Source organism: Pristis pectinata, chromosome 2 (assembly GCF_009764475.1).
Source record: "Pristis pectinata isolate sPriPec2 chromosome 2, sPriPec2.1.pri, whole genome shotgun sequence".
NCBI lineage: Eukaryota > Metazoa > Chordata > Chondrichthyes > Rhinopristiformes > Pristidae > Pristis > Pristis pectinata.
In genome coordinates, this window is record NC_067406.1 from 76,476,352 (window position 1) to 76,503,996 (window position 27,645).

Genomic DNA, 27,645 nt, shown 5'->3' on the forward strand with positions numbered 1-27,645 from the left:
AGTAAAGGTATGATCAATGATTCATAAATCTACCGTCATTTTTCTTAGGGAAATAAGCATCTACTTTAATTTAAGATCAATGTTATTAAAGCTCTATTAGCATTATAATGAATTATTCACCTAAGTTCAAGATCCATTCTGGGAATTCAAGTATTATTAAGAAAGAGTTTCACTTATGCCATCAGTGAGGTCACTTTCTTTTGTTGAGAAGGTTAAGTTTATGTACATGATTATTAAGCCTGATATTGTGGGTTTTGTATCATAGTACAGTAACAAATATCGTAACACATAAATATATACCAATTTAGCAGAGACACCTGTTTTGCTGATGGTAGAAGCACAACACTCCTTTCATATTTGTTACAGGAAAGCAGAAACAGTATTAGATGAGGAAGGATCACTGCAAAAACAATATAGTCTATTACTGTCACTGTCCCAAAAGGTTTTTTACAGAGAACACGAGCCTGAAAAATCAGCATTACTTGAGATATTTTACACTATGCTTAAGGATAATTGAAGGAGCAAGGCATTATACTTAGCTTAATTATTTGCAATAAAGATATTTCACTGGCAAAATAAACTATAGGTTATATACTGATGCACATTATATAAAATAAAAGTGTGACCATTAATTGTGTGGCTGTGTACCCAACCTACTCAAAAACAAAATGATTAATAAATCCTATCTGCAAGTCTGGAGACCTAATATAAATTTAAGATATTTGTGTTGGCTGTTGCAGTGTGCACCGTACCAATCACACCCCGTAAAAATGATAAACCCATATGTTGATAAAAGCTACACTCAAAAGGAGAGGTAACAGGAGAGAGAGAGGGGAGGGGGGAAAGAGACAAGGATGAAAAAGCATTGAGTGCATGTCAGTTAGCCCTGCTGGATTCTATGAAAAGCTTACAAAGGCTACAGCTAAATTAATGACCTCTGCTGGAAAACAGATTTTATTCATTTATACAAGAACCTTACTTTGCAATTAGAATGCTTGATTCTGAGGCAAGATCTGAATTGCTTTTTTTTCTGTTGCATTTAAATGAGATATTTTTCCTGTTGATTTTATGATTACCTGCTTTACTTGGCCTTGGTTAGCAATGAATAGTAATCCACAAACAACATATTGGAGATTTCAAAATATGATTTTTATCTTTTACCCTTTGTTTTCATCTTTCGTCTCCTAACAATGTTGATTCCTTGTTAGACAAGGATCCAGAGGCACAATTTGCCCTCAGTTATCATGCTCCAGCCAGCATTCTTCACATGTGGCCATAACATGAATGGCAGCAGGTTATTGCATCATGACAGAGATCACAGCTTAAGCCAAATCTTTGCATACATTCCCAAGCTATATTTCTACCAGAAGCCACTGGATAGTAATCAGGTGGGAATCCTGATCCATTTTCTTTTTATTAACTCAGGATGACTCTTATTCCACAGCTGATAATCTGCTATCTCAATATAGACCAAGGAATCAGCTTAACTCCTCCTGGTTAAGTGTCATCTGGTTAACTATCTCTACTGCCATTGGGAGAGTTATATTACAATTTGTGTACAATTTCATTATGTAATTTTTTTTTCTTTTTCCTCTCTCTTATGTGCCCTTCCCACTATGCCACAATATTCTTTAACCTAGAGTTCATCTTCCCCACATACTTTTGCCAATTCCACAGAGTAACAAAGTGCACAAATTTTTTTGAGCTCCAGGTGTGGAAATGCTAGTCTCAGCTCAGCTCCTCCCCTGAAGGTTTGGCTGTGCATGTGAAAAATTAAACTCATGACCAGTGATTTAATAAATACTGAAAAGATATCCATTCTCATACCTAAAAAAGTTAAACTATTCAGTTATTATTTTCAAAAATTGTATATTTATGTTCATTTTGCTTTATAGATCACACCACTACTATGATTCAGGGCGCAGTAGGGTACAACACAGGTCTCGTGGAAGCCCTTGCTCATATTCAAGGTCACGCTCCAGGTCACCCTTCAATCGTTATAGTAGACCCAGGTGAGGGATTACAGTAGTGTAGAAACGTTTTGCGTATCCTATTAAAACCAAAACTTTATTAAGTTCACTTTCCTCCTGGTTTCAAACAAGACGATAATTTAATATCAGGTGGTTCTTTACCAGTTTAAGTGCCGTTTTATACAACAAACTTTGTTATGAAAGTTGGAGTTTGGTCAGGTGCACCATAGTTTCCTAACTTACTTGTCTGGAATAATTATTTAATGGATTCCTTACTCAATTTCAAGCATGGACTCTTTTGTTCAGGAGCATATGGAGCATCGTGTGGGTGCAGTATTAAGGGCAAGTTTGCTGAAAACAGCATTTATCCAATGATTGAGAAGAACACTGGACAATAATGCATATTCTTCATTCACCCTTTTCCCAATTGTTGTTCATCCCCATTTATTAACCATACTGTGAGACCTTCTCAAGTCTTTGATGCCCATATGCTCCTGCTTTAATGTTTATGTCTTGCGTTCTCTTTGTGGTCACCTAATTTCCCTATTTTACACCATTGCGCTTGCCTCAAGATTCTCAACTCCTACTTCTCGACTTCCATTTTAAAAAAATAGTGATTTTCCCAACCACAGAGAGATTTGGATAATCCCTTGGTAGAATATCAACATCGCTCTCCTTCGAACTGTGAATGCAATCTGTTTCCCACTGAAGATAACATAATGTTTCAAGAAAGAAGAGAGACCAGAATAGCCCACTCATTTTTCCTCTCACTGTTAAAGCAGGATTTAGTAGCTCTGTATTAATTATCCCTTTCCTTGATAAACACAAAAACATTCACAAAATGAAATATATGTATTGGTTCCTGTGCTGATGTCATGGAACATAATTCTGTGCAAGTTCTCAATAACAATGAAACTGCTGCTGTGTAAGTTGGTAATGGGTTTCTGTTGGTTCAGCATCTTAACAAATTATGAGAAGGCCCTGCAAAGATTAACTGAAGTGCTTCTCGCAGGTTGGTTTCCTGTTCAGCATTACTGACCTACTTCTGTAGTGTTTGATCAATACTGTAAATTTTGGAGTGACAATATGATTAAATGTGTTTTGCTGCAATGGGAAAATTACAGTTTTAGTGCACTACATGTAAAGCATGGATAGAAGATGCTAAAACAACTCCGTGTATTTGATTTACAATAGCAAGTGCTTGGCAAGTGCAGGAGTGCTGCTTGTTAATGTTCCAACACAATGGCCTGGATTTTGCAATCAGTGGCCAAAGGATAGTGTCTATCTCTTGACCTTGAAGAAAGCTTCCCTCAAAGATTTAGCAGGCTCTCCTTTTGTTGCGTGATTTATTCAGGGGACTTATGGTGTTCAGATCTAGCAAAGTTATCGGACAGCCTGAACAGCCAATCAGGTTGAATGATTCCTATAGAGAGCAAACCAGGAAATAAAAAGCACAGACTATAATTAACCTATTAGTATTTTTACAGAAAACAGAGAGGCAACTGAAAGGATTCATTAACTATCTTCCTTAACCCAACCCTAACTACAAAGAACAGAGTCCAATTGTCTGACATTCGGCCTGTCAGAAGATAGGGACTCCTGAACACCGGAGGGTTGTGAGTGCTCCATTGTTAAGTATATTCAAACTTCCTGTTGATAGATTTTTGGACACTAAGATTTTTGGATATGTTGGGCAAGTTTTGTTGAGGTGGAAGACCAGCCATAATCTTACTGAACAATGAAGTATCCTCATTAACTGTGGAAGAAACGTCGTTAATGCTAAATCTAAAATCAAGTTGTGTTGGCTGAGCGAGAGAAGTCCTGAGGAAGTTCAACCTGTTTTAATTATCCACATTCAGCCCTAATCTCATTATATGGTGAAACATGCTTATGAAGGCTGTTCTGGCTCATATTTGCAACCCCATCCCAGAAATTCATGGATCAGGTAGAGTCACCTGAATTTCTTAAAGGTCTCCTTGCAATGAACCGGTTTTCTGTGCTCTATGTCCCATTCCACATTCTAGGGATGGGATCAAGTTTGTTGTGACAATTGGAAAAATTACTGAAGAACCTGCTCTGGGGGAGGGTGTGCAGCATTTCTGAGAATTGGCCTGAAAGTTGTAGAATCTTCAAAGACAGAGCCCCACTTTCAGACATTGTGTTCTTCACTTTTATCAGTGTGAAATTTTGGCAAAATACATCTAGCTATGCCACCTTCCAAGACCAAATAATTTGGAACTGGAATCTCCAAGCTGTATGCATGAGTGCAAGTAGGACCCACTAGGGAGGATAGGGTTGAATAAGAGGAAAGATATGGAGGCAGAGTTGAGGCCAAGGTCATAGCTTGGATGTGGAAGCTGATGAAGTTCTTAATAAGATGTCTCAATATTAACGCCTTGATACAAGGGACTGGAAACAGCTTTAATTGGACCCCAGATGAGAATTAGCCTGGCCCCTCTCCTCTGGTCAGAGGTTTGGCTACATAGTTTCTGGTGCATGTAGAGGCAAATCGTCACAATGCACACAGTTGCATGGTCACTCACAGCAAAGGAAATCCCATCAAACTACCACCGTAATTCCTGGTGGTGCTGGAGGAGACTGGCAGTGGGACTGCAGACTGTAAACATTTGCTCCAGACTTTTGGCCAATACAGTGGGAATCTCAACGAAACCTTACATTGCAAAAGTTGTTAAGTACTTTAGTGTCACTCTGAAGGTTTGTGTCTTGGAATCTCATCGTGCTGTTACTGTTCTTCTACTTAAATGTGCATTAACTGTGGCAGAAATCCTGTTTTTGCTGGGACAAATCTAACTTCATAGTTATGTTGGCTGAGGGAGAGAAACCCTACAGAAGTTCAACCTGCCAAGAGTGTCCAAATTTAGTTTCATATCATACATATTTATCTGAGATTCACCAGGAACTGTCAAACAATGCCTGTTTTTATACAAAAATATTACATGCACAAATTTGACTGTTAACATTTTTCATTTCCTTACTACATAATACATTTTTAAGGTATGACAGCTATGAGGAATATGAAAATGAGAGGCTGAAGAGGGAGGAATATCGAAAGGACTATGAGAAACGTGAATTTGAAAGAGCAAAACAAAGGGAGCGCCAAAGGCAAAAGGCAATTGTAAGCATTGTTATAGTTCTCTTTTCTTTCAGATTTATATAAGTTGTAAATATATGACACATGACTTTGGTTTACCAAAATATTCTTAAAATCTCTCCAGGAGGAACGCCGTGTTATTTATGTGGGAAAAGTCAGGGGTGACATAACGCGTACAGAACTAAAAAGACGTTTTGAGGTTTTTGGTGAAATCGAAGAGTGTACTGTACATTTGCGTGAAGATGGGTAAGATTATGAATAGTTATATTTCACATGATAAGTGTGCTCTTGAAAAATCCAAATCTGTTTTTTTTTCTGTTTGATAATAGACGTGATATAGAACTTTAGTAATAACTGCGTGGACATGTAAGAGCACTCATAATTTTGGAAAATGAGTGGAGTTGATACTTTCTTGCAGATGATTAATTGATCATCTTAGTGGCCTGACTTCTATCATACTGACATCAAGCAGACCTCCTGATGCAAGTCACAGGATTTGGACAGCCGTATGTTGATCCAATTCAGCCTTAAGCAAAGAAAGATAGAATTTTGGAGTGGAGGACAGATGGCTATGGCCCAGACTTCTTTCTGCAGAGAAGCATTCCTACTACTTCAGTCATTACCAAAATAGCAATAGCTATGTCTTGATCTTTTACTGTGTAGAATGTGTACTGTGTATGATCCACCCATTTCCAAACCAAAATAACAGTTGGGATATTAGAACCTTGGTTTGCACTTTGACACAGTTGTAACTTCTGCAATGAACAGGCAGATTGGGCATCAAGTGGCATTCCCTTTCAAATTGATGGTATATCATTGTAAGGTTTAATGGAGGCTTGGTCCTTTACTGCCCATTAATGCCATAAGAGACTATAAGTTGACCCCAATGGCCACAGATATAAAATTCCTGTCTTTTTCAGTCTACTTCAACATGCCATTCACAAAAGAAATATTTTTCCTTGTGTTCTCCTTGAACCAAATAACTAAACAGATTTTCAGTGCTGCTTGTGGGGTTGTCCTGTCTGAAGAACAGTTTCCACATGTACTTACAAAAGAAGTACTTAAATGTGTCTCTTCATGTGTGAATCATTTTAAGATCTTTCTACATAGATATCTAACAAATGAAAGACACCAAATTATATTCTGCAACTAATTTACAATGTACAAGGTTTGCGGCAATGAGTGACATACATTAATTTTGGTCCACTTCTTTCAGTGACAACTATGGTTTCATCACATATCGTTACACTTGTGATGCATTTGCTGCCCTTGAGAATGGACACACTTTGCGAAGGTCTAATGAGCCCCCATTTGAATTGTGCTTTGGAGGTCGTAGACAGTTTTACAAGTCTAACTATGCAGATCTGGGTAAGATTGGTCTATAACATAATTGTTTTACTTTCTCATTGACAATGTGGACATTTGAATTAGACAGCTTTGAATCCTTATTGTTTTAATGAACATTTATTCATAAATGTAGACTCAGCCTATTGTATCAAATTCTTACATTTGGAATTGAAAATAGTAAATCATACAGAGTCAGCAGAAGTTTATTTACCATTGCATCCTGGGTAAAATTAACCCATATTTATGCTTGGCATATATCAAAACTTGATCTGAAAATTGATCGGATTAACAGATGTAATTAGGCAGATTCTTGAAGTGCCATGTAAATCTAACAATAATTTAATGTTACTACCTCATTTCAATAGGGCTAAGCTTTCACCTAGCAGGCAAGATTTAGAAAAGACACATTATTTTATGTATTTGACCATGAATAACTGTGATAGTAATAGGAAAATGAATTATTTTTATGTTGTTGATGAAGGACAAAAAGCCTTAGGAATAAAAGGAGGGCTCAAGGTAATGTGAAATCTTATGACTAATTAAGGGTATTCATAGGGAAATTAAATCCTTAAAATTATTTCATGATGTATAGAATGTCTTTTGTCAAAGAAATAAAGGTAAGTGTAAAAAAGCTGAGAATAACTAATATCAGTATTAGGCAAGTATATAAATGACCCATTGATCACAATGGAAATCAGAGAATCGACAGAAGCTCCTTTGGCCTTTTGAGGAATCGTTAGGCTGAGTTATGTTTCAGAAGATGACTACTAAGTGGAAAAGTAAGGAACTGAAAATTTACATTTCTGGCTCTGCAATCCTAACACATATACCAAGAGTTCAGCAGAGGGGCAGGAAACTGTGCCAGGTCCTGAATATGCAGGATCCTAGCCTCAATGGGGACTACAAGCTCAGAATCTCTAAATCACCCTTGAAGCTACTCAGTAATCTATTGATACAAAACTTTAATGCAAAGTCCATCCCATAATGTGCCATGATGTCTGAGGAGGTGAGCCTATTTTTCTTGCCCCATCTTGTGCACTGGGCTTAACAGCATGGGGCACATGGCCTGCATTCTGGCCTGTAATCCCAAAGGAAATGTTGGCATTGTGAGGGAAGTGATCATCTTGTAAAGGGCAGAACTTTTCTTTAATTGGCAGGGTCACAAGGTGAAGGATTTGTCATTGTCTGGTGTTTCATTGCTTATATTTCCATTTTTGGATAGTCTCCAATTGATTCAATCAAATATGTAGGTTTGAGACCATTTTAGCTAAAATAGGTGAATATTTTCACATTTGCTAGGTATAATTTCAGGACAATTTGACATTATTTACTAAGGGATGGGAAATTCCAGGCCTGTCTGCCTGCATCACTCAGAGTTTCCACTAACAAGTCAAGAAAAGCATTGCATGGAGGTAGATGATCTCTCATAAAAGTACATAGACATTGTGACATAGTTTTAGGAAAAGCAGATTTTTAGTTTCAATGAGTACAACTCAAAAGAGTCCATGCCTTGGCTTTGTATGACTCTTGCACATCTCCAGATGTGGACTTTTGTTCAGATTTCATTACGACAAATGATAAAGAACTTTGAGGGTCTGGAGAGGCTGCAGAAGAAGGGATCAAAATGTCAGCAAATCTTTGAACTCAGTTATGAGCTAGGTTCCAAGATTTAGAGTTATTTATTTTGGTGATTTGCAGCATTGGAAGGAATATTGCTTTTTAAAATGATGAAGGGAATGGATTTGAGCTGAACAATGTTGGTGGTCATGACTTTAAAATCTGTAGTCAATGTGTCAGGTTAGACAATGAATTAATTACCCTGTGAAATGAGGATGCTGAGATGGGTAGTGAGCTTAGAAATACTAATTTATTGAAAAAGGTTCCTGAGAGTTGAGGATATTCCTAGTTAAATGTGATTAGTTTTTAATCAATTGTGACTGTGATGAGACATGGAAAGATCTGGTCCTCTGAAGCATTTCCTAAATACTTAAGGGAGTGAAAGGAATTTTCAAGACTTCACTGAAATAGATTGAAGATTTTCTTCTCTCTTTTGCAAGAGAGAGAGCACAGTTAGTGGGTAAGAGCTGTGCAAATGCAAACTGTTGACTGGATATGACAGATTTGACAATTTTTATCAGAATTCGGGTGGAGTTGACGGGCATATAGGGATGTGGTGAGAACAGGTTACAGAGAAAATTAGTGGGGGAATAGGTTTGTTCTGTGAACTAGCATGGACTTGATGGGTTAAAATGGCCTCCTATATTGTTTGAAAATGTGAAAAATATGAAATATCAACCTCTTTTTTGCATACTTCTATGTCTAGGTAGTATTGCATATTCATTACACAGTATCCATGTCATGCATGATGAAGTTATGACCAGCTGCTTTGCACCCGTAAAATAGTCAAATCTTCTGAATCACTTTGTATCTGATCTGGATGTGGAGTGCCAGGCACCATTTTGCTCTGTGCAATAACATAATAGGGTCCCATTCTGGTTGCATGCAAAATGAAAAATACAGGTACAACAGAGCAGCACTGCATATGGTATGGTCCCCCATCTCACTTTGGTGGTTTAATATATGGTGTTTAAAGAATTAGTTAGAAAACTGCATAAAGAGAAGTAAAACAGAAATTGTTTTCGGTGAAGTCAGGGGAAATAAAAGTGCTCCTTCTGGATTCATCAAAAACTTTGTCTCATAGACAACTACCAACCCCACTTCCTGCTACTCTGGGATAGTCTCAATTCCCAGAGCTATCTTATCAATTTGATATTTGCATTTTGCTGGTGACATTTGAATGAAGACCAAATGTACATGTGGCTCAGGGCTCTGGCTGACTTGTATGCAGCAAGACAATTATTTTTGGAATGATTGCTCCACAGAGTCCTCTCCCATGTTTCAGAGTAGTTTGTTATTATTAAATGATCTGCATTCTGGTATCCTAACGTCAGTACTTAATGGCCTGAATTTTCTGTTTGTGATGATGTCAAACTGTCAAACCTGTCAACTTTTGCTGTAAAACTGACAGGGATTTCTCAAGTTTGCACCTGTAGAGTTAAATGTTGAAATCTAGAAGTTCCTCTGGCTAATACTCTTTTCCTCATTAGAGGTCATTGTAGTTGGAAATATTTTTGAAGTAAATGAATTGACAATAACATCAACTTTTTTGGTCTATTCTCTTTGTAGAAACGTTGAAAAAGTTGAACCCTAATTCCCTAACCCTACTAATGAGGTATAACTGTGTTTTAGTGTTCTGTAAGCCATAATTACTCCTGAACATCTTTCTTTCCCTGAAAATAAAATTTTATGTTTAGAGTTTATTTGCCTTAGAATAGTTGTTCCCATGTACCATGTTTCTTTTTAAATAATTGGGTTTTCTTTGAAGTTTGTAAATGATAGTGATAGCACAATAGTGATAACATGGTCCTTGCTATCATGTAAATATCCCAATATTTAGTTTACTCTCTGTAAAATGTTTTACAAATGTGCTTGTTTTTCTGATTGTAAAATTTCTTCAACGTGATGGGCTGATAGCCCATTTGATGACATGACTTCTGCTTGATGCCACATATTATGCTGATGCCGCAATTAACTTAATTCTAGAGAGGGGAAATTCATACTCCATAGATCACTATATATTTCTGGGCAGCTTTTTTTGAGGTCAGTGGTGAGCACCATCATCTTGTTCCTCACCACAGATATAGACTAATAAAATATATTACAGAAACTCATTTGAATAATTAATTTTATGCTTGCATAATTGACATTAAAATGATATATTTGGGCTTAGTTTCTGCACGTGAAACAGCATAAAAAGAATGTTAGAAGCAAGACAGTGAATTATACCTGGCAGGTTTACAATAGCAAGATAATGAAATAAACAGGCTCACTGATTTTTAAGAATAACAATAAATGTTATCAGGCTCTCATTGAAAACTTATTTAAAACCCCAAACATAAGAAAACTTTTCATTCACCTTTCTTTTACTCTTGTTTTAAAATGGTCCTGAATCTGCAAATGCAATAAAGATTAGTTTAATGTATAAATTAGATTATAACACAATCCCTGGGTCTAATTCAAGGTACTTATTTCAATGTGGTGTTGGTTGTATACATTCACACCAACTAGCATATAATTTAAAGAAGTGCAATATCTGTTTTAAAATATTTCCTCAGTGGTTGAAAGCATAAGAAAGGAAACATGTTTATTCTTGCTTACAAACAGAACTGTGGAATATGTTTCTGGAGTTGATGACCTGAATTTTGGAGAAAGTGGCCAATAAGGTGAGGGTGAAATGATGTTGACTTTAGTCCACTGCCTGACAGAAGAATGAACGATGAAGATGGCATGATTTGTTCCAGGAGATCAGGTTTAAGTTGAAATCAGTTCAGTAGGTGTGTCATAGATGTTGGGGAAAAAAGCACAAATGCACAAGTGACAGTGAACTCTTTCCATGTGTTGTGTACGTTTTGTCTCTTCATGGACTCAGTTGTACCTATTTTATCTCATTGTAGGAAAGTTTTGCATAAATATTCTGTGGTCTGGAACTGTGAATGCTTCCCTCCAAAACAAAACTTTGAAATGACCTTTTGTGTTCACCCAGCAATGGGAACTTGTGGGAAAATAAACAAAAGAATCTGCATGTCAACAGGGCCTTCCATCATAATGTGTGAGGCTCAGGATGGGGTGCAGAATAAGTCTATCCACAAAAGTCAAGTAAAATTTGACTAAATCTGACTTCTGGCTTCCCTGACTGTCAAAGCTGCCATTATTTTTGAATGTTTTACAATTACATTACTCTGTTTTCATATGTTTGAATGGTTTACTAATTAATGACATTAATGACATGGAGGATGGGAACGAAATATAAGGTTTTCAAGTTTGCTGATGACACGAAAATAAGTGGAAGGGCTTGTTGTGACGAGGACATTGTGATTGTACAATGGGATATAGATAGATGGAGTGATTGGGTGAAAACCTGACAGATGAAGGTCATGCACTTCGGTAAGAGGAATCAGAAGCCACATTATTATCTAAATGGAGAGTTTAGATCTAAAGTGAAGTTCAGCGGGGCCCAGGTGTTCCAGTGCATGAATCACAAGAAGTTAGCAGGCAGGTTCAACAAGCAGTTAAGAAGGCTAATGACATGTTGGCCTTAATTGCAAAGGGGTTGGAGTTTAATAATAGGGAGGTTTTGTTACAGTTGTGTAGTGTGTTGGTGAGACAACATCTGGAATATTATGGACAGTTTTCATAGAATCATAGAGTCATACAGCACAGAAACAGGTCCCTTCGGTCTAAGTAGTCCATGCCGACCAAGCTGCCCCATCCAAGTTAGTCCCATTTGCCAGCGCTTGGCCCATAACCTTGTAAACCTTTCCAATCCATGTACCTGTCCAACTGTCTTTTAAGAGTTGCTATTGTACCTGCCTCAACCACTTCCTCTTGCAGCTGATTCCACTTAGATACCACCCTTTGTGTAAAAAAGTTGCCCCTCAAGTTCCTCTTAAATCTTTCCCCTCTCATGTTAAACCCATGCCTTTAGTTCTTGATACCCCAACTCTGGGAAGAAGACTAAGAGTATTCACCCTATCTCTGCCTCTACAAGATCACCTCTCAGTCTTCTACGCTCCAAGGAATAAAGTCCTAGCCTGTCCAACCTCTCTCTCTAACTCAGTCCCTCAAGTCCTGGCAGCATCCTTGTAAATCTTTTCTACACTCATTCCAGTTTAATAATATCTTTTCTATAGCAGGACGACCAAAACTGAACACAATACTCCAAGTGCAGCCTCACCAGCATCCTGTACAACTGCAGCATGACCTCCCAACTTCTGTACTTAATGCCCTGACCTATGAAGGCCAGCGTGCCAAAAACCTTCTTCACCACCCTGTCTACCTGTGACTCCACTTTCAACCATTGTACTCCAAGGTCCTTCTGTTCTACAACATTCCCCAGGGCCTTGCCATTCACTGTGAAAGTCATACTGGGATTTGACTTTCCAAAATGCAACACTCTGCACTTATCCAAATTAAACTCCATTTGCCATTCCTCGGCCCACTTACTCAGTTGATCAAGATCCCTCTGTAGTTTTTGATAACCTTCTTCATTGTCCACTATACCACCTATTTTAGTGTCATCTGCAAACTTACTAACCATGCCTTGTACATTCTTATCCAAATTGTTGATATAGATGACAAATAACAATAGGCCCAGCACCACCCCTTGAGGCACACCACTAGTCATGGCATCCTGTCTGAGAAATAACCTTCTACCATCACCCTCTGCTTTCTACCATCAAGCCAATTGCGTATCCAATTAGCCAGCTCTCCCTGGATTCCATGAGATCTAACCTTCCAGAGCAGCCTACCATGTGGAACTTTATCAAAGGCCTTACTGAAGTCCATATAAACCACGTCTACCGCCCTGCCCTTATCAACTTCCTTGGTCACTTCATCAAAAAAACTCAATGAAGTTTGTAAGACATGATCTCCCATGCATAGAACCATGCCAACTACTCCTAATCAACCCATCTTTCCTGATGTATGTATATCTTATCCCTCAGAAACCTCTCCAGTAACTTACCTACCACAGATGTTACACTTACTGGTCTCTTGTTCCCAGGTTTTCCTTTGCCACCCTTCTTAAATAAAGCCACAACATTTGCTACCCTCCAGACTACCAGCACCTCACCGGTGACTAACGATGATGCAAATATCTCAGCCAGAGCTCCCACAATTTCCTCTCTAGCCTCCCACAGTGTCCTTGGATAAATCTGGTCAGCCCCTGGAGATTTGTCTACCTTCAGACCTTTTCAGACATCCACCACCTTCTCTACTTTAATGCGGACTATCCCCAAAGCCTCCCCATTTCCTTTTCCTAGTTCTGAAGTCTTCATGTCTCCATGGTAAAAATATTCATTAATGACCTTGCCCATCACCTACGGCTCCACACAAAGATGTCCCCTTTAGTCTTTCAGGGGTTCTATTCTCTCCCTAGTTACTCTTTTTCCTTTAATATACATAAAATCTCCTTGGAATTTTCCTTAATCTTCTCTGCCAAAGTTATCTCATGCCCCCTTTCTGCCCTCCTGATTTCCTTCTTGAGTACACTTCTGCATCCCTTATACTTCTCCAGGGATTCACTTGATCCCAGCAGCCTGTACCTGACTCATGCTTCCTTCTTTTTCCTGGCCAGGGCCTCAATATCCCTTGTTATCCAGGGTTCCCTACTCCTACCAGCCTTGCCCTTCACTCTGACTGGAACATGCAGACCTTGAGCTCTCACTATCTCACCTTTAAAAGCCTCCCACTTGCCTGTGGGTCCCTTTGCCCACAAACAACGTACTCCAATCAACCTTTGCAAGCTCCTGTCTCATACTGTCAAAATTCACCTTGCCCCAATTTAGAACTTGAACTTGTGGACCAGTTCTGTCCCATAACTATTTTAAAATTAGTAGAACTATGGTCACTGGCCCCAAAGTGCTCCCCCACTGTCACCTCAGTCACCTGCCCCGCTCTATTACCCAAGAATTGGTCGAGCTTTGCCCCCTCCCTAGTAGGGCCCTTTGTATATTACCCAATGAAGCTTCCCTGAACGCACTTAACAAATTCCACCCCATCTAAGCCCTTAACAGTATGGCAGTCCCAGTCTGTTAGGAAAGTTAAAATCCCCTACTATGACAACCCTATTGTTCTTACAACTCTGCACAATCTTCCTGCATATTTGTTCTTCTAATTCCTATCGACTATTTAGAGGCCTATAATACAATCCCAACAATGTGATCATTCCCTTCTTATTTTTCAGCTCCACCCATAAAGCTTCACTGGATGATCCTTAAGTAATTTAATCTCTGACTACTGCTGTGACCTTCCCCTTAATCAAAAATACAACTCCCCCTCCTCTCTATCCTCCACCTCTATCCTGCCTAAAGCACCTGTACCCCAGAATATTAAGCTGCCGGTCCTGTCCCACCCTTAGCCATGTTTTCATAATGGCTATAATATCCCAGGCCCAAGAGACCATCCAATCACTAAGTTCATCCGCCTTACCTGTCAGACCTTTTGCATTGAAATAAATGCAATTTAATCCAATTGACTTTTCTCCTCCAGGCCATTTTCCTGCCTGTCATGCTTATTTGCCTATTCAACTTGTTGTCACTGACTTCTCCATCACTTTCCAGCCTCTTATTTAGTCCCTGCAGCTTGGGATCCCACATGCCCCACCACCACCCCACCCCACTAATCTAGTTTAAACCCACCCTAGTAGCACCAGCAAATCTGCCTGCCAGGATATTGGTTCCCCTCCAGTTCAGGTGTAACCTGTCCCTCTTGCACAAGTCACCTCTGCCCCAGAAGAGATCCCAATGGTCCAAAGATCTGGACCCCTACCCCCTACATGAATTTTGGCATTCATTTGCCATATCCTCCTATTCTTACCCTCAATAGCACGTGGCACTGGAAGTAATCCAGAGATTACTACCCTCGAGGTCCTGCTTTTTAACTTCTTAACGCCCTATATTCACTCCGCAGGATCTCATTCCTTTCCTTTCTCTGCCTATGTCATTTGTCCCCTTATCTAACAAAGGATATAGTAGCATTGAAGGCTGACCAAAGGAGATTCACCCGGCTAAATCCTAGGGTGGGAGAGTTGTCCTACAAAGACAGGCTGGACAGTTTGCCTCTGTATTCCTTGGAGCTTAGAAAAATGAGGGGTGGTCTTATTCGAACATATAACATCCTAAAGGGGCTTGACAGCATAGATGTTGAGTGGGAGAGTCACAGACAAGGGGACATAGCTGCAACATAAAGTGCCAGTCATTTAAATGTGAGGTGTGTAGAAATTTCTTCTCTCAGAGGGTAATGAATCTCCGGAATTCTCTGCCTCAGAGGGTGGTGGAGGCCAGATCATGAGATATATTTAAGGTGGAGATAGTCAGATATGTGAAAGATTGAGAAATTGAAGGTTATGGGTTACTAACACAGAAGAGGAATTGAGGCCAGTGTAGAACATATTTGTATTGATTGTACTGAATGGCAGGGCAGGATAGAGGGACCTGGTGGCTTACTCCTGCTCCTGTTTTCTTGTGTTCATGAATTGTTCAAACTGTGGAAAAAATTTTAAATCCTATGGCTAGTCCAATCTGGCACAGATTTTCTCTTTGAATTCTCTGTAATTCATGTATAAAATTAAAACTTGTACCAGATTTCAGGTTAAGTTTGAATTTGTGACCACCTCAGTGAGACCTTAAAGGATTAACTGTCCCTTTTAGGCAAAAAATAGCCAACAGAAAAGTGGTTCAGCTCTGGTTATCGAACGAAGTTAAAGCTAGTATTAGATCAAAGGAAAAAAGAGGCTTATTACATTGCCAAACATCACAGTAAGCCTAGAACAATTTTAGAATTCAGCAAAGGAGAATCAAAGCATTGATCATGAAAGGGAAAGTTGAATGCAAAAGTAGCCTGGTGAGAAACATAAAAACAGGTTGTAAGACCTTCCATAGGTACATAAAAAAGAAAGGATTGGCAAAAGTTAATGTAGGTCCCTTGAGACTAAGGACATAGCATAGAGATTAAACAAACAATTAATGTCTGATTTCACAGAAGGCAGCAGAGGTCAAGTATATAGCTAAAGCTCAAAGAAATTACCATTAGTCAAAAAAGCCCGTGTTGCAGATTCCCCAGTACCTGATGACTGATATTACAAAGCTTTGAAGTATATGGTCTATGATATTATGGATCACTAATTGCCATCCTCCAAAATTCCATAGATTCTTGAACGTTTCCCTTATACTGGAAGAGAGCAAATGTAACCTCTCTATTTATGAAAAGAGGGAGAGAGAAAACAGAGAACTATAAAATATTTATCCTGACATAAGCTACACTTTATTTTACTTGATATTCAAATTAGTAATTGGTTTATTATTGTCACATGTACTGAGATACAGTGAAAAGCTTTGTTTGCATGCCATCCAGACAGATCATTCCATAATAAGTACATAGAGGTAGTACAGAAGGAAAAACAATTACAGAATGCATAATATAGTGTTACAGTTACAGAGAAAGTGCAGTGCAGAGAGACAGTTAATATGCAAGGGCCATGACAAGGTAGACTGAGAGATCAAGACTTCATCTTTATCGTACATGAGGTCTTTTCAAGAGTCTGCTAAAGGTGGGAGAGGAGTTGTCCTTGAGCCTGGTGGTACATGTTCTCAAGCTTTTGTATCCTCTCCCCAATGGAAAGGGGGAGAAGAGAGAATGTGGTGGGAAGAGTCTTTTATTATGTTGGCTGCTTTACCCAGGCAGCGGGAGGTGTAAATAAAAACTGGAGGGTAGCTGGTTTTTGAGATAGTCTGGGCTGTGTTCACAATTCTCTGCAATTTCTTGCAGTCTTGGGCAAAGAGGTTGCCACACCAAGCTGTGTTGCATCCAGATAAATGTCAGAAATGATCTCTGTTATCTAGGAATTTCAGTTTTTATTTATATTAGACATTCTTTATGGTACTAATTAAATGAATATTAAGCTCTAAGAGCAAAGTATTGTTTTTAAGTTCAAATGGGATCCCCCTGTTTAAGGAATTTAAGAAAAGCACTTTTTCATTAATAGTGTAAAATTACTAAATGGAAGGCAATAGTTAAAAGAGAAATAAAAAGCTTACTTCACTTTAATTAGCTGATTGCTGTATTAAAGCAAAACTTGAGACACATATCATATTGAGTTTGAAAGACAGACTGATAGCTAGATTGATTGCAAAAAAAAACGAAATTAACTGTAATTGAATACGAACTCCATAGGACTTTTTCAACCAGTTTATTTTAGGAAACATTTTTTTATCACATCAACTAAAATATCCCTGGATTTGTTTTCCATCAGTTTATTGTGAATAACATTGAAAAAAACACAAAAGAAATCATCTGGTCAATATTTCTAGTAAAATCAAAATAGCAGTTGAAGAATATTGTCTCCACTGGTAATGAAAGCCAACTGGGCTACAAAGCTGCAATGATAGTTATAATGGATTGAGCATGTATCAGTTGACTGAACATTTTATGTATATTACAAACAGAAGTTGTGAAATTTACCTGAGGAATACAAGGCTTTTACTTGCTTCTTCATGGCAAATTGTCATTGCTGGCAAGGCCCGCCTTTACTGTCTGTCCTTAATTGTCTTTGAGAGGGTGGTTTCAAACCACCCTTTTGAACTACTGCAATGCATGTGGTCTTTGTAATAACATTTTGATGCAACTATTGAGCTTGCTTGCAATTTTAGAAGCCAGATAAGAGTTAATCACATCACTGTGGGTCTGGACTTGCATACAGACCAGGTAAGGTAAAGAGAACTGATTTCCTTTCCTGAACAACATTAATGAGCCAGATGGGTTTCTAGTGATAATTCAATTGTCATAATTTCATGAAAACCATTTTTATTCCAAATTTATTTATTTAGTTAATTGAATTTAAATTCACCAGCTGACATAGTGGAATTTAAACCTGTATTTCTGGAACATTAATTCAGGCTCATAGGTTACCGGTTTGATAACTACCTTGCCACTAAACTGTCGTGCCAATGTTCATGGTGTGGTGACGTGAACATAGTGAAAAATAGGAAATCTGTGGTCCAATACAATGGGAGCTAAATTATATAATTTTTGAACTGGTGCAAGAACAGAAAGAACTTCAAAGGAGATGTTTTGGGGGAGAAGTTGCATGTGCACAGATCTTTGAAGTTGATGGGATAGATCAACAAAACAGTAAATGAAATATACTGAATCTTGGACAAAATCCAGGAAAAATTGCTGGAGTTGTATAAAACCTTATTTGACCACCTGTAATATTGTGTTCAATCATGGGCATTGTTCTATGGTAAAGTTATGAAAGCTTTGAGAAAGAAACAAAATATAACAAAATCTGTTTCCAGGAGTGTGGAATTACAGTTATGTGATTCAACTGGAGAACCTAGGATTGATCCTCATACAGAAGGGAAGACCAAGAGGACATTTGATGGAGAAATTTAAAATCATAAAAGGTTTAGAATAAATAAGAAAAAGTGTGGTCTGGGAATATGAAAACTCATAGTCAACTAATAACCTAAAGGTGATCCATGTCAGCTTAATCTGGGGGTGGGATGGTGTGGTGTGGCAAGTGATTACTGTGTGTGCAGGATGTGCAAGGCACATGTGCATTAGCAGCTCAGTTCCTGGTCTTTTGGTGTAGATATGCATGTAAGTTGCACACAATTTAAGGAATTGCACACAAAGCACAAAATCAGATGTGAGAGATTCTCTCATAGCTGAAGCTCTTAAAGCAGTGGGTCTGAACTGGAACCACTGCTGGAAGCAATTGGTGGCTTCAGGTGAAATTGTTTGGAAATGGGAGCAGGAACCTTGGTTCTCTGAGGCTCGACTGAACATCATGGATGAACAATTAAGGGTAAACTGGGTTGGTCAAGTGTTCTCTCAAATAAGTAAGCAGCCCCATTTTCAAAATTTTAAAGGATCTGGTTCATTGAAAAACTAGAGAGGAATCTGTCATTGTCTTCATTGTCATTGCCTTCATTGGAAATGAAGATAAGATCCTTCCCTTTATGGAATGCTAAAGCAGGCTTGCTTCCTTCTTTCGTCTTGCACAGTTTCCTCCTTGGCTACTTACACTTAGGTGCTGCTGTAGTGATGTCAAACAATCATTGAAGGTTGAATGACATCAGACACATTACACATACTGAGTTGCATTATGCGCTATGTGTGCAGGGAAGTCATGACTGAATTTACACTTCAGTCATGGGACATAAAAACATGTGCTGTTGATTCAATTTTTCTAGTGGTTGAAAGGTCAGCGACCAAAGTACAAAGACTTGAAGTGATAGTCCTAAGAATCAGAGGGGTCATGAGGAAAAATGTTTTACTTGGTATACAGTTTTGATTTGAAAAGTGAGGAGTTGGAAACATTTTCAATAATAGATTTGAGAAGGAATTTGGGTAAATAGTTGATGGAGAAAGAATTGCAGTAATATGGGGAAAAAGCTAAGGAGCAGGACTAACTGTAATGCTCTTTAATAAAATCAGCACAGACTTGAAAGGCCAAGTGGCCTCATTCTGTGCTTTGTGATTCTCTGAATGTGAGTTTATTGTAAAATGAAAGGGAAACAAAAAAACTGAAATAAAAAGCTTCTTGAAGAAGCTGAAATAACCCAGAGATTATCTGAAAGAGATGAAGGGAAGTACATTTACTGAAATGAAAGGTATGTAAATCTAGTTATTTAGTTAGGTTATCTCCATAAATAAAATTGAATATAAAGAATGTGTTAATATGCAAAATAGATAAATGATATAGCAATAAGCATGCAAAGTAGACAGAAAAGATAAATAGTAGAATTTCCTGTTCAGTTGCATTAATATGCAGAAAAAGCTAATGAATGTATTGGGCCTGATTGGGTTGATGGCTGGCTGGTACTTCCAAAGAGAACCTCCAGCTAGCTGTATTGATCTGACCTCTCTCTGCACTCCTGGACTAAGCACTGAGTCCAGGGATTTTCTGTAATGTGCTGAGCTGAGGTGTGGATACATTTCACACTTCATATCCGGCCTTTCAGCTTTACACCAAACACAGCTGGTACATCCGGCTCTGACCTGTTTAAATGGGGCCACCAACCTTTATTCAAAAGATAAGAAGTTTATTTTGTTTTAATTAATAATATTAATAATATTTATTGTATTACTTAAAAGTTTTTCATCGGGTTTTGGAAGCCTCTGATTACCAGAGACATTTGGTACTCATAAAGGCCTTTGACAGCACAAACTACCTGAAGATTATCAGGTCCTATGCCTTAGTTGTTGCTTGTTAATTCCCTCACTTTGAAATGGGGTCATCAGAGCAATGCCAGTAGAACTAAGAGCTGCATGGTTATACATGTAGGTGTAACTGCAGGGCTAGTGTAAGGGGTGAATACAGGGAATGAGCTTGGTCCAGCGCCATCCAGCCCATTGCCTTCCATCATCCCACATGAAGGCTCAGTGAAGGTGCTAAGATCAGGGAAGGAGGGTAATAAGCTTTATTGCAGCCACCATTCTCTTCAATGTAGGCCCATAATTTGTCCCAGAGATTTGTGAGCTTTGGTGCAATCTATGGTGCTTTCTGGCACATGAAATAGGGCTACCGTTTTTCCCATTCCTGTAGCCCAGGCATCAATAACTCGGTTAGTTTGAAAGTTTAAACAGTCCCCAAGTGTATGCCAGTCCCACATGTAGTGGACCATAGAGCACCATCAAGACTTCCCATTTTACAGTGATTAGCTTACTCTTGGCAGCAGGAATCCTGCCAGGTCTCCACTGTGCTTAGCCTTCAATCCATACAACTGGGTTAGTTTGATTCAAATGTTGGGGTTTTGGAGGGGTGTGGGGAGTGGGGAGGGAAGATGCCCTGTACAGCAGGACTTTGCCCAGAGGTAGACTACCTGAACCAATATTTTATAAATTATTTATTATCTTGTTCAATCATTGTAAATTTAAACTTCTTACCCACAGTTACTTTTCTTTAATGTTCCGTACTCCACATTTGCATTTGATGAGACTTGAGTTCTAGGTACGATTGTTTTCAGACCCATCCATCTCTGGTACCTTGTACTGTGAACACAAATCTGATATTAAAGGCCAGTTTATTTTGCAGGCATGGATTTTGCAGGGATGGAAGCTGGCTCTATTTCTAGTGGCATCAGAAGAAACTCCCTCAAATAACTGAACAAATTAATCATTCACAGGGGATATATCAACTCTCCATGCAGTTGACCGTGTGAGTGGTTGTCTGGGAGAGGATGTCCATGTGAATGTGTATCCAGTGCTGCTTAAAAACAGCAGCAATAACCTTAATGGCTGCAAAGTTATGAGCGTGTTGGAATGTGCAGCAAAAGCAGTTCTCCAGGATTTTGTCCTACATAGTGCCACCCTCAATTTCAGCAGAGGTAGTAAAGGAGTAAATCCAAAGCATACAAATAGCTGAACAATTAATTTAAACAGTCACTGAACACAAACAGGCCTGTACCACATTCAGTTGACCATGGAATACCATCAAAATTTCCCACTTTGCTTGGCTCACTCTTGGCTGCAGGAATCCTGCCAGGACTCATTGCAGTTAACAAGCGACCCTCAATCTAGGAAACTGAGTCAGGTTTGATTAAAATGGGTGGGGGTGGAGTGGAGTGGAAGACATCCCACGCCAGCAGAACTCTGCCTGGAGATGGACAATCCAGGCCAATACATAACAAGAGTAGAATATTTATTATTTTATTCAATCATTGTTAATTTAAAGCTGTGTTCAACTGTTGTTATTTTTCTTATACTAACGTTTTGCACTCTACTTTGAGAAAACAAACAAAATCATTAGATATTATCCAACTCAGAATGGGCTTTCTGATGGTTCATTGGAGCAATTGTGTACTGCTACCTCATCCACTCTTGGCTCAGGGCGTGGGCTTCTGAATCAGGTTTACAGGTGAAAATGGCATATAGCATCTGTGATTTGGGTTAGGTTCAATAGGCATTTCTATTGGTGAATGTGAGTTTGAGCCCAAGTAAATATTCAATATTTCAGCTTTATATAACCTTTGATATTTAGGATTATAGGTTGGCATGAATATTTGTGCCCATTCATTCAACTTTATTTGCACCCAAAACTATTACTGGAACTGGCATTCAGGAAGGCAAACAGTATGTCGATCTTTATTGCAAGAGGATTTGACTACAAGCGTAGAAACATCTTGTTCCAATTATCTAGCGCTGCAATGAGACTGCACCCAGAAATTTGTGTACAGGGCTAGTCTCCCTATCTGAGGAAAGGTATATATACGAAAGAGGGAGTGTAGCAAATGATCACCAAAGTCTTAGGTTGAGGAGTTCATCATCTGTGTAGAAATTAAGCAGGCTATGCCTGTACTCTCTCTGTAGAGCTGGTGCTGTTGAGTGGAATAGAGCACAGCCCTCCTTAGGTAACACCATGTCTTCAGCTATCAGCCAGGCTACGGGAATTACATCATCTCCAAGGAGATTTGTTTTTTCATCTTTGGATTTTCTTTTCTGATATGTTTGCCTCTCATTTGTTAGTTTCCTTGTTGAAAGAGGTTACTAATTAGGTGAGATGCCTCTATGGCCTTTCCTGAAGGCTTTCTGAATTTCTTTCACCTGCTGTAGAAATCCTTCAGATTCAGATTAGTTTACTGTCATATACACCAGGGTGCAATGGAATTCCTTGCTCTCATGAAGCTCACAGAGTAAACTATGCATGGTAATAATAAATACAACAATAAATGCAAAAGCAAGTGCAAAAACAAGTGCAAATTGAAATGCTAAAATGAAATAGCGGAAGAGGTAGAACTAAGAGTTTGAGAACGTGGCAGCATCACTGGGAAGGGGATATGAAATATGTGATTAGTTCAGAAGTCTGGTAGCAGTGGGGAAGAAGATGTGCTTGAGTCTGATCATCCGAGCTTTAAAGCTCCTCTTCTTCTTGAAGGTAGAAGAGAGTAAAGGAAATGGCCTTTACTTACCAGGGTGCCAGGCATCCTAGGCGATACTGTTAGCCTCCCTGAGGTAACACACCGTGAAAATGGACTGGATGTGATAAGCTGTGATGGACTGGGCAGTACTTAACCCCTCTCTGCCGGTCCCGATGGTCCAGAGCAGAGCAGTTGCAATACTAGGCTGAAATGCAACCCATCAGGATACTTTCTGTAGTGCATAGTCAAATATTTTCTTACTTTTAAATTTCATACAAATGTAGTCTCAACACTTTTCCTAATTGTGATCCACACAACCTTTTAAAATTGCACTTGAAACTATGCAAATACACACAAGTTAGGAAAATTGGGTTCAAATGATGCATTTTCATTTGAGTTGGTGTCCAAAATCTTCCAGTAATAATTCAAGTCTAACTTGCACCAGTGTCAGAATATATGAACTTAAGAGTCAACCAGGAATTCAACTGATGAGGTATTAGGAAAGTCTGAAGATGGAGAAAATAAGTAAAGAAAATTATTTGACTTTACGGGCTAAAAGGTTATTTCACTTGAATGCTTTTGTGATCGTTACCCAAGGTTCAAAATCAGAATCAGATTTATTATCACTGACATGAAACTTGCTGTTTTGCGGCAGAAGTACAGTGCAAGACATAAAAATTACTATGTTACCAAAAAATAAATGCATAAAATGTGCAAAAGAGGAGTAGTGAGGTAGAGTTCATGGGCTCATGGACTGTTTAGAAATCTGATGGCGGAGGGGAAGAAGCTGTTCCTAAAACGTTGAGTGTGAGTCTCCAGGCTCCTGTACCTCCTCCCCGATGGTGGTAATGAGAAGAGGGCATGTCCCAGATGGTGAGGGTCCTTAATGATGGATGCTGCTTTCTTGAGGCACCGTCTCTTGAAGATGTCCTCGATTGTGGGGATGGTGGGGTTGAAGAAACAGTTGGCAAAAAAAAACCTCTGTTTCATGGACAGAAAGATAAAAACTTTTACAGAATTCTTCATCTAAGCTGTATGCATGTGTAAAGGCATATTGTGTTTATTTTAAAAAAAAATTCCATGGATCCCTCTGTTTAAGCTTGCAAGTCATTTCTGGGGACTTTAGCTGATCTCACTGCATTTACTATCAAAGATATTATATGATTTGCTGGATAATATATACAGTTCATATTGAGTGAGACAAATGATTTTTAGATTTGGAAACAAATGGAGTGAAATTGGTCAATGGAAGTGGTGTAAAATGGCCTGATGGTGAATTGGCAATCCATTAAGCTGATAATTCACTGTCAGTGCCCTCCTGCCATTCACTGATTCCACCACACAAAGTCCTGACATAACACTTGATTTGAAGCCCAGATGAAACTGGTTAACTTTTGGAGATCAGAGACAAGTGGACATTACAACTTAAATTTATGCCCTTGTGGTTAATGACTACACAAAGATTTGTGTTACCCAACCACTATAGATTATGCATTGCTGGAAATTGAAAAATATTGCACACAAATTACCCAAGTTTATGGAAAACAAAGAACACCTGTTTTTCTTTATTACGCTAAAATGGAAAATATTTTGAGGATGATAAACCAGCTCCTCATTTTAATTACCTTGAGATTTCTTTTTATCACACAGCTGTCTTTGTTAACCTGAAATTCTTAGAATAATTACTAAAATAGTAAAGTTGCTTTGAATTCTTATACCCCTCTTATCACTTACTAATTTTAGAGCAATTACTAAAGCAAAGTGTTAGTACAGGGTTCAATTTATAAAGTTGTATGAGGAAAAAAAATGTTAATTAAATGATGTTCTTTTGTTGTAGATTCCAATTCAGATGACTTTGACCCTGCTTCAACTAAAAGCAAGTATGACTCAATGGATTTTGACACCTTGCTGAAAGAGGCCCAGCGAAGCTTGCGTAGGTAACAGACACCAAATGTGCTAAATGTGGAGGAAGCCACAGTACCTTGCAGGCATCCTGTCATTTATCATTAAAGAACTTGCATTAGTCATCCTGGGATCTTATCCCTCTTTACACTCTGTACAAATGAAGTTTACATGAACACAGCTGCTGCAGTGTGTGAGGAAAGTTGAAGGATATTCAACTTAAAAAAAAGGAATCCAAAAGCAGGAGTACAGACAGTAGGCTAGTGATATTTTACATGTGATATTTAAATGATAATCAGATTGGTGGAATATGCAGCTTGTTCAGCATTTTTTTCTGACATTTGGATGTGGTATTACATTATTGACAAGAGTTGGGAATAAATACTTGGGGTGTTTCAAATATTTTATTTACTAAATGCTAAAATGTAGTTACAGATTTACTAATGTTAAACTGAGATATTTTTATTTTATGTAAATATGACAATGTTCTTTTTTTGTTACAGCTATGCACTGTAAATGCAGCCTTCTTTTAAATAATTAAAACAAGAATGTAACCGTAAGTTAAACACTAGTGTACACTAATATATTTAGAAAATTGGAGAGGTACAAAGCTGAGATGAGTAAAGTTGTCTGTGTGTCACATGGACCAGTGCTCATTTCCTATAATGTAGCTTTACAATGACCTTGCAACTGATCAATTTAGAAAATGAATCAGGACACCACTTCCATTGCTATGTTTAATCATTAAAGGTGCTTTCATTTTTTTGTCTTTTACAGTAACTTAGATGCAAGTTAATAAATTAGAAGAATAAAATGAAAAAAGTACTCATGATTTGCTTCTGATTTCAAATTAAAATTACAGACCGTTACACATTGATTAAAATATGATAATTATCACTCAAATTCCATCTATTTTAGAGGAATTTTTAGGGACGGATAAATTAATAAATTCCAAATTAGTTTAACTTCACAATTTTTTTGAAAAAAGAAATAAGGGGATAGAAATTTGCCTTTGGTGCTAGCAAAGTCATCTGCTACACTAATGACAGCCACTGTGTGCACATCCATGTATTTGTAGAACTGATTATTAGGACAGGAGGACAACATTAAGTGCCAGCAATCAAAGGTGAATTTCTACCCCAGGATTTCCAAGATAAATCTCCATTTGCTCCTCACTCCATCATCACCAATAGTAGCTAAACATTACTCACCTAAGCTCTTTTAGCTTACGGCTTTAGTAGGTGATAGATTTATTTATTTGTCCATCTCGAATTTGTATTGAGTGATCCTACTGTCTGCCATTGGAAAATTGTCTTCATATATTTGGTAAACTGAGTTGTAAACTTTGTAAGTATATACTAATAGCAATATAAAGGTTTTTGACCTAATCATTCATTCGCTGTAGTACCACTGGTCTTTTATCTCTGTTCGCACTATTATTAGAAATAGTTTCAGGTCTTTTAACCCATTTTATCATGTGATGCCAAACTGAGGTTTACATTTTCTTCCCTGGATTTTGAATATTCTCTTCTTTATTGTAATAGTAAGATTGTAAAAATAAATACAAAAATAGCAATAAATGTTTATTTTTAAAGATCTAATTTTAGCATATCATGTTGTGAGGTGGAGGACCAGGCACATTACCCAGCTTCTTTAGGTGCTTATTGTGTGTTTCAAGAAATGTTAGACTTCTAACCTATAACAACTACAGTATTTCATAGTTTTGTGTGTAGCAATGGCTAACTTAAACAAAATAAGTGAAACTGTGTGTTCGTAGCTAATGTTAGTTCTCAACTATCCTTTATAACTTGGGTAATGATGTTTTGTCCTGTCTGGCAAACTTGATGAGGATTTTAATTGTAAAATAAAATTTGCTCTGTACAATAATTAGAATAGCAATGTATTATATCACTTGATTATTCTTAATTTTAATTAAAGTAATTTCTGAGGACACTGTGCCGTAGGTGTGTGGGTGAAAATATATTAGTTGATGGAACTGTACTGACCAGGAAGTGTGAGGAGAAACATCCATGTGAGCTTCCTTTTGGCTGACATTTCTAACTGTAATATGTGGTTGAACCATTGTATAGAATTACTGTGATTTTTTTTTAAATGTGCAGTTTTCATCAACCTCACTTAACTAATAAAGGGAAACAATGTTTCAAACTCTGCCATATGTGTGTGTAATCATCGTACAAATCAAATCTGCTTAGACTGCTTAATAATTTTAAAAGATTGTGAATTACAAATTCAAATGAATTGGAGGATTAACAATTGGTTCCTTAAACAATTTGAATTTATATTATCTTTAACAGACTATTAAGTCACCAGGAGCTTCAAAACATTTGGAACTGGATCACATAAGGAAATATCAGGGCAAACAACCAAAATATCACTTTCTAATACACAGAAGTTTCTTAAAAATGTAGCTTTAAAGGAATGTCTTAAAGGAGCAAAGAAGTAGAAGGCTTTAGGGAGGGAATTCTTCAGCCTAAATGCTTTGGCAGCTGAAGGTATCATGAAAGCAAGGATGGGGATTTTAAAATCAATTGTCGAGGAACTGGATCACTGTTTTTTGTTTCCATGTTACAAAACCCAAAATTGATTTTAACCTGACTGTATTGCATGAGCACATATTTTGGGTAAAAACACAAATCGTGAAATTGTTCCATTCACGATCCAAGTTAATGCATCTGATGTTTTTCCAGTGACAGACACACAATAAGGACCTCAATTGCCAGGCATTGCAAGTTTCAGCCATTACCAACATATGTGGGAGCATAAATGACTGTCAAGGAACATTCCTAGAAGAACTAGAAGCACAGCAAGATGT

At 38.0% G+C, this 27,645-nt stretch overlaps 1 protein-coding gene across 4 annotated transcripts in view; it reads left to right on the forward strand.

Annotated features, from left to right (window-relative positions):
* Positions 1–26,978, forward strand: part of ppargc1a (peroxisome proliferator-activated receptor gamma, coactivator 1 alpha) — a 420,524-nt gene extending 393,546 nt beyond the window's left edge. For all 4 annotated transcript variants that reach the window (XM_052009425.1, XM_052009438.1, XM_052009432.1 and 1 more), the window contains exons 9-13: positions 1,896–2,012; positions 4,986–5,106; positions 5,207–5,328; positions 6,299–6,450; positions 24,748–26,978. In XM_052009425.1, the coding sequence (XP_051865385.1) occupies positions 1,896–2,012; positions 4,986–5,106; positions 5,207–5,328; positions 6,299–6,450; positions 24,748–24,851 (616 nt within the window). In that variant the 3' untranslated portion in view covers positions 24,852–26,978. The remainder of the gene's footprint in view (positions 1–1,895; positions 2,013–4,985; positions 5,107–5,206; positions 5,329–6,298; positions 6,451–24,747) is intronic.
* The last annotated feature ends 667 nt before the right edge of the window (positions 26,979–27,645 follow it).